Raw genomic sequence first — 7,985 nt, forward strand, 5'->3', positions numbered from 1 at the left:
AGTAGGCTGCTAGGCCCTACCTAGGCCTAGGCCTACTTAATACTATACTATAGTAATTACTTAGTAATAGAAGCCCATGTAATTTATTTTCAAATTTGTTGAATTTGATCAAATAAAACAATGTCTGGATTTATTCTATTTGTACTGTAGCTTTGATCCGCAACTGCATACAACAGGAATGAATCTGTTGAAGAAGCCAGTAACCGGATCATTCCAACCAGATGCCGATCCACTTTCAGCATCAAAAAGAAATACTGTTAATCCAGGTGATTTGGTATTTATGCGGACAATGGAAGACAAGAAGGTAGGAAAAGACTCCTTACACGTCTTGCAAGTTTCACATTATTATTATCACTATTAATTAACTTTCTTTCAACAACATTTTATTTTATCTAACACATATTAATTCAATTTGTTATTAAATAATTGTTTTAAGATCATAAGTACATTCCTGTGTCAAGTTGAATGTGCTTCAACTAAGAGAAACGATATGGAAGCTATTGAAATGGAAGCAGAGAAATTAAGAGAAAAGTATGAACAAAATAAAAACAACTAAAAGGAACAATTATATTATACAATATTGTGTCCTTATTTTTATAATAGTATCAAAATGTAATGTGTTAATTGTTATATACCTGAATGTTTTATATTATTATTATTATGTTTATAGAAAAAAAGCAAGTGAAAGGCTAGTAAAAGAGTTTAAGAAAAGAAACGGAGAGCTGAAGAAAGTATTAAATGAGAAGAAAGCCAGAATGATGGAAGTGTTTACAAGCAAAGATGAGGAAATAAAGAAAGTTGGAAATGAAAAGAAAGATTTACAGAAAGAGTTGGAAGCTGTAAATTCCAAGTAAATATTGAAAAGTTCATCTTTGTAACAAATTTGAATAGTAAAAATGGAGCTACAGTTAACCTATATATTTGAATTGATAATTTGTAAACACTTCGTTGATTTTTATTTTTTTAGAATGATGGAAGAGTTTAAAAACAAAGATGATGAAATAAAAAGTTTGTTATGTGAAAAGAAAGATTTACAGAAAGGGTTGGAAGCTGTAAATGCCAAGTAAGTATTGATCAGTTCTTTGTAACATATTTATTTGAATAGTAATGAAGCTACAATAACAATTTATTAAGTTCACCCTATATCATTTTTCAATACTACACTAAGAACATTTTATTATAATTTCAGAATGATGGAAGAGTTGAAAAACAAAGATGATGAAGTAAACAAAGTATTAAGTGAAAAGAAAGATTTGGAAGCTGTAAATGCCAAGTAAGTATTGATCAGTTCTTTGTAACATATTTATTTGAATAGTAATGAAGCTACAATAACAATTTATTAAGTTTACCCTACATCATTTTTCATTAGTACACTAAGAACATTTTATTATAATTTCAGAATGATGGAAGAGTTTAAAAACAAAGATGATGAAGTAAACAAAGTATTAAGTGAAAAGAAAGATTTACAGAAAGAGTTGGAAGCTGTAAATGCCATGTAAATATTATTGAAATGTTTATTTTTGTATCTAAGTTTAATATTAATAGAGCTACAGTTTATTAAGCTAACCCTATGCAACACATCCAAAATGTTTATTGTAATTTCAGAATGATGGAAGATTCTAGAAACAATAGTGAGGAAATAAAGAAATTGTCAAATGACAAGAAAGAACTACAGAAAGAGTTAGAAGCTGTAAATGCCAAGTAAGTATTGAACAGTTTTATCTTAACTTTTGCAATTATTTATTAAGCTAACCTTATTTATTATTTGACAATTAATAATAATTAATAAATACATTAAAACATTTTTCTCTTAATTTTAGAATGATGGAAGATTCTAGTATCAATAATGAGGAAATAAAGATATTGTCAAAAGAAAAGAAAGAGTTGAAAGCTGTAAATACCAAGTAAGTATTCAAAGTATATCAATTCATTTTTGTAACAAATTTGAATAATAATGGAGCTACAATAACCATTTATTAAGCTAGCCCTATATCATTTTCAATACCTCAAACATTTCTATTTCAGAATGATGGAAGAGTTGAAAAATAAAGATGATGAAGTAAAGAAAGTTGGACATGAAAAGAAAGAGTTAGAAGCTGTAAATGCCCAGTAAGTATTGATCAGTTCATCTCTGTAACATAATTATTCGAAATAATAATGGAGCTACAATAACCATTTATTAGGCTAGCCCTATATCATTTTCAATACCTCGAACATTTCTATTTCAGGATGATGGAAGAGTTAAAAAATAAAGATGATGAAGTAAAGAAAGTTGGAAATGAAAAGAAAGAGTTAGAAGCTGTAAATTCCCAGTAAGTATTGATCAGTTCATCTTTGTAACATAATTATTTGAATAGTAATGGAGCTACAATAACAATTTATTAAGCTAACACTATATCATTTTTCAACACATTTTCATTTCAGAATGATGGAAGAGTTTAAAAACAAAGGTGATGAAATAAAGAAAGTTGAAAATGAAAGGAAAGAGTTACAGAAAGATTTAGAATGTCTAGAAGCTGTAAATGCCCAGTAAGTATTGATCAGTTCATCTTTGTAACACATTTGAATAATAATGAAGCTACAATAACCATTTATTAAGCTAGCCCTATTTCATTTTCAATACCTCAAACATTTCTATCTCAGAATGATGGAAGAGTTAAAAAATAAAGATGATGAAGTAAAGAAAGTTGGACATGAAAAGAAAGAGTTAGAAGCTGTAAATGCCCAGTAAGTATTGATCAGTTCATCTCTGTAACATAATTATTTGAAATAATAATGGAGCTACTATAACCATTTATTAAGCTAACACTATATCATTTTCAATACCTCGAACATTTCTATTTCAGGATGATGGAAGACTTGAAAAATAAAGATGATGAAGTAAAGAAAGTTGGACATGAAAAGAAAGAGTTAGAAGCTGTAAATTCCCAGTAAGTATTGATCAGTTCATCTTTGTAACATAATTATTTGAATAGTAATGGAGCTACAATAACAATTTATTAAGCTAACACTATATCATTTTTCAACACATTTTCATTTCAGAATGATGGAAGAGTTTAAAAACAAAGGTGATGAAATAAAGAAAGTTGAAAATGAAAGGAAAGAGTTACAGAAAGATTTAGAATGTCTAGAAGCTGTAAATGCCCAGTAAGTATTGATCAGTTCATCTTTTTAACACATTTGAATAATAATGAAGCTACAATAACCATTTATTAAGCTAGCCCTATTTCATTTTCAATACCTCAAACATTTCTATCTCAGAATGATGGAAGAGTTAAAAAATAAAGATGATGAAGTAAAGAAAGTTGGACATGAAAAGAAAGAGTTAGAAGCTGTAAATGCCCAGTAAGTATTGATCAGTTCATCTCTGTAACATAATTATTTGAAATAATAATGGAGCTACTATAACCATTTATTAAGCTAACACTATATCATTTTCAATACCTTGAACATTTCTATTTCAGGATGATGGAAGACTTGAAAAATAAAGATGATGAAGTAAAGAAAGTTGGACATGAAAAGAAAGAGTTAGAAGCTGTAAATTCCCAGTAAGTATTGATCAGTTCATCTTTGTAACATAATTATTTGAATAGTAATGGAGCTACAATAACAATTTATTAAGCTAACACTATATCATTTTTCAACACATTTTCATTTCAGAATGATGGAAGAGTTTAAAAACAAAGGTGATGAAATAAAGAAAGTTGAAAATGAAAGGAAAGAGTTACAGAAAGATTTAGAATGTCTAGAAGCTGTAAATGCCCAGTAAGTATTGATCAGTTCATCTTTGTAACACATTTGAATAATAATGAAGCTACAATAACCATTTATTAAGCTAGCCCTATTTCATTTTCAATACCTCAAACATTTCTATCTCAGAATGATGGAAGAGTTAAAAAATAAAGATGATGAAGTAAAGAAAGTTGGACATGAAAAGAAAGAGTTAGAAGCCGTAAATGCCCAGTAAGTATTGATCAGTTCATCTTTGTAACATAATTATTCGAAATAATAATGGAGCTACAATAACCATTTATTAAGCTAACACTATATCATTTTCAATACCTTGAACATTTCTATTTCAGAATGATGGAAGAGTTAAAAAATAAAGATGATGAAGTAAAGAAAGTTGGACATGAAAAGAAAGAGTTAGAAGCTGTAAATGCCCAGTAAGTATTGATCAGTTCATCTTTGTAACATAATTATTTGAAATAATAATGGAGCTACAATAACCATTTATTAAGCTAACACTATATCATTTTCAATACCTTGAACATTTCTATTTCAGGATGATGGAAGACTTGAAAAATAAAGATGATGAAGTAAAGAAAGTTATACATGAAAAGAAAGAGTTAGAAGCTGTAAATACCCAGTAAGTATTGATCACTTCATCTTTGTAACCTAATTATTTGAATAGTAATGGAGCTACAATAACAATTTATTAAGCTAACACTATATCATTTTTCAACACATTTTCATTTCAGAATGATGGAAGAGTTTAAAAACAAAGGTGATGAAATAAAGAAAGTTGGAAATGAAAGGAAAGAGTTACAGAAAGATTTAGAATGTCTAGAAGCTGTAAATGCCAAGTAAATATTATTGAAATGTTTGCTTTTGTATCTAGGTTTAATAGTAATGAAGCTACAGTTTATTAAGCTAACCATATTTTTGATTTGATAATATTGCAACACCAACATTTTTATCTTAATTTCAGAATGATGGAAGATTCTAGAAACAATAGTGAGGAAATAGAGAAATTGTCAAATGAAAAGAAAAAAGTACAGAAAGAGTTAAAAGCTGTAAATGCCAAGTAAGTATTGAACAGTTTTATCTTTGACAACTTTTACAATTACTTATTAAGCTAAACCTATTTGTTATTTGATAATTTTTCAACTCATTCAAACATTTTTATTTTTAATTCAGAATGATGGAAGAGTTTAAAAACAAAGATGATGAAGTAAAGAAAGTGTTAAGTGAAAGGAAAGACTTGCAGAAAGAGTTTGAATGTCTAGAAGCTGTACATGCCAAGTAAATATTCAAAAGTTAAATACTAGGAGCTACAGTAACCATCAATTAAGCTAATGCTATTTTCAACACATCTAACATTATGTGCAATTGTCAATTCAGGCTGAATGAGAAATATTGCCAACAGAGCAAAGAGAAAAAAGGAATTGAAAAGCTTGTAGAGGAGTTAGAGAAAAAAAATGAGCAGTTGAAGAAAGTTTTGAAAAAGAGAACAGAATTACTTAATGCTACAAACACTAAGTAAGTATAATGTTTTTATTGAAAAAGCTAACCCCATGTTGTGATAATTCACCACATCCAACATGCAAAGGATTTGTTAGCTAAATCAATTGATACCATTGAATAAAAAGCTAACCTGGTATTTATTGATTATATCATTATTATCACAACTTGTTTCCACTATTATTATCGTTATGATTATCTTCAACACCAACAATTTCATCATCATCTTCTCATCATAGTCTTCATTATCAACATTCAATACTAATCATAAATGCAACAATATTGTTGACATCTTTTTCTCAAAGTTTTTGAAATTACATACATTTATCATATAACTTATTAAAATATAATTCAAAACAGATATGAAAGTAAATATAAGGAAGCAAAGGAACAACTAAACGAAGCCAAGAAGATGTTAAAGAGTAAACAACGTACAGAAAGTGCAAGAAAACAAGGGTATGTGTAGTGTCCGTACAATAATAACCAAAATAGATCTAACCCCCCAGTCGGAGGGTCAACTAATGAATTTAAAATATTATATTTATAACGATGAGCTGAATTTTGTTTAAAAACTATAGATAAAATGCAAAGGAAATTAGAATAATAACAATTACATGTTAATTACAAGCTAATTCAAAGCAAATCATTCAGGTATTGTTTATTTTTTTAGCTGTGTTGATTGCGATCAAAAAGAAATAGAATTAGAAAAGCTCAAGAAACTTTTAAAGAATGAAGAGAATAAGGTTATGGAATTGTTTGAAGAAGTTCAAAGGTAGGATTATCTTATATCATCACAAGCCCATAAATAGGATTCTGATGTTGACTTTTTTTAAAACTGAGAATGCTATTGCTTGGCTTCTTCAAGTGTTATGAAAGAGTCTCCTCATTAACAGATAATTATTTTTTATTGTAGGCCTAACAATTTATATAAGCAGGCAATATATTATCTGATATTTCTGTAAACAAAATGGTAAATTATTTAACTTCTTTACTTTAAAAAAAAATAGATTTCAGCTATCGGCTCAAACAGATTCAAACCAAGGAAAAGACAAGACAGATGTATTACTGAGTCTCCTGCCAACCGTGAACGTGATCAACCAGAAGGATCTAAAACCAGTCGACCAGACGAAAACACCAGTGGTCATCGGTCAAGGCGCTTTCGGGGAAGTTTCTCTGATGAGACACAATCCAACCAACTCACTGGTTGCTGTCAAAACCATCTTAAATGGCAGTGCAGATAACATCAAAATAGAGGCTCGCACAATGCAACTATGTTCTGCTCACCCATCATTTCCGTTCATGTTTGGCGTAGTAAGAGATGATAATAACATCATTCAAATTGTCTCTTCATTTGTTGGAGTTGACAGTTCATCTCTTACTCTTAGAAAAGCAATAAAGAGTAAATTCGCCAACATGAATAGGAGGTCAATTCTTAACATCCTATTGACAGTATCTGATGGTGTGAAGTTTCTCCACCGGAACAAAATTGCACATAATGACATAAAGGCAGAAAACATTCTCCTTTCACATGAAAGTGAAGAATGGATGGGCAAGATTATTGACATGGGTGGAATAACATCACCACTTGTGGAACCACCTGCTGCTGAAGTAACATCAAGCGACATCTTTGCCCTCTGCTTTGTTATTTGTGAAGTAGCCCAGGCATGCCATTGGCAGCAACTTAATGAGTTGGCTGTGAGATGCAAGAAAACTCGACCACCGATTGACGATCTCATCTCTCTTCTATCCAAACTTAATATCTAAAAATAAAACTCTTACCAGTATAACACATTCATTATGTTCAAATTCAATAATCAATATTACATTTTATACTGAATCTCTGTTTTAATCATATTTGCACCTTTCAAAATGTGCAATATTTGGATTGTAATAATTATTTATAGATTTTTATACAAAGAAATGTATTAAAACAATACGGTATATATATTTTTATGGCAAATAAATATTTTGGTGAAACTTTACTAACAAAATGATATCTAAAATGTGTTTGTTGTTCGTTTAGACAATATTGGTAGGCCTACTGTAAATCGTTTCGTTGTAAAAACAGAAAGGGTTGCTTTTCGTGACTGATCCTCGGGAATTATTGTGCAACCTGATACAGAGACAGTGGTAGTGATGACTGGAGCGGTAATAATGCAAGCTGTTTACATGCTCTTTTTTTATCATGTGCTTCAGTAGTGTGTGATATCTTAATATCAGATACCTCTGAAAGCTATCGGTTTAACGACACATAGGTTTGAGAGATCACACAAGCACGTCGGTTTTAAGTTTGTAAAGTACAGTGCTTATAGTGTGTGATATAACATAAGCCCCTTCTACCTAGTACATTTCCCAAACACTGATTCGAAAAAAATATTGTCAATACATTCGCTTTTATTTGCACACCTAAACTAAATAAAAGAACGTACTGGCAGTAACCCGAGCTCCGCCTTAATATGTGGTTATATAATAATTCGCATAGGATGAGTAAGTATAATAAAAGCACAACACTCTTCCCTGATAAAGTACTCTGACAAATTATTAAAAAAAAAAAAATTGTCAAGAATAAAATCATTGATTTGTTTATGCATTTGATTTCGCCATGCAAACCTTCAAACAATTATCATTGATTTTGTTATACATAAAGTATTCCTTCACTTTGAAATATCTGTAAGCCCAAAATGAAAGCAATCCTGGATATGGGACTTTACGAACATAAAAGACGCTGTGAATATTAATCT

At 29.7% G+C, this 7,985-nt stretch overlaps 1 protein-coding gene across 1 annotated transcript; it reads left to right on the plus strand.

Annotated features, from left to right (window-relative positions):
* The first annotated feature begins 1,824 nt into the window (after positions 1 to 1,824).
* Positions 1,825 to 7,008, plus strand: LOC144838190 (uncharacterized). The gene is made up of 6 exons (XM_078693550.1): positions 1,825 to 1,904; positions 4,712 to 4,807; positions 5,125 to 5,262; positions 5,605 to 5,700; positions 5,915 to 6,016; positions 6,252 to 7,008. Exons 1-6 carry the CDS (start codon positions 1,825 to 1,827, stop codon positions 7,006 to 7,008), a joined length of 1,269 nt encoding a protein of 422 aa, XP_078549676.1.
* Positions 7,009 to 7,985: the final 977 nt, after the last annotated feature.

The sequence above is a fragment of the Antedon bifida genome, chromosome 3 (assembly GCF_963402885.1).
Source record: "Antedon bifida chromosome 3, ecAntBifi1.1, whole genome shotgun sequence".
Taxonomy (NCBI): domain Eukaryota; kingdom Metazoa; phylum Echinodermata; class Crinoidea; order Comatulida; family Antedonidae; genus Antedon; species Antedon bifida.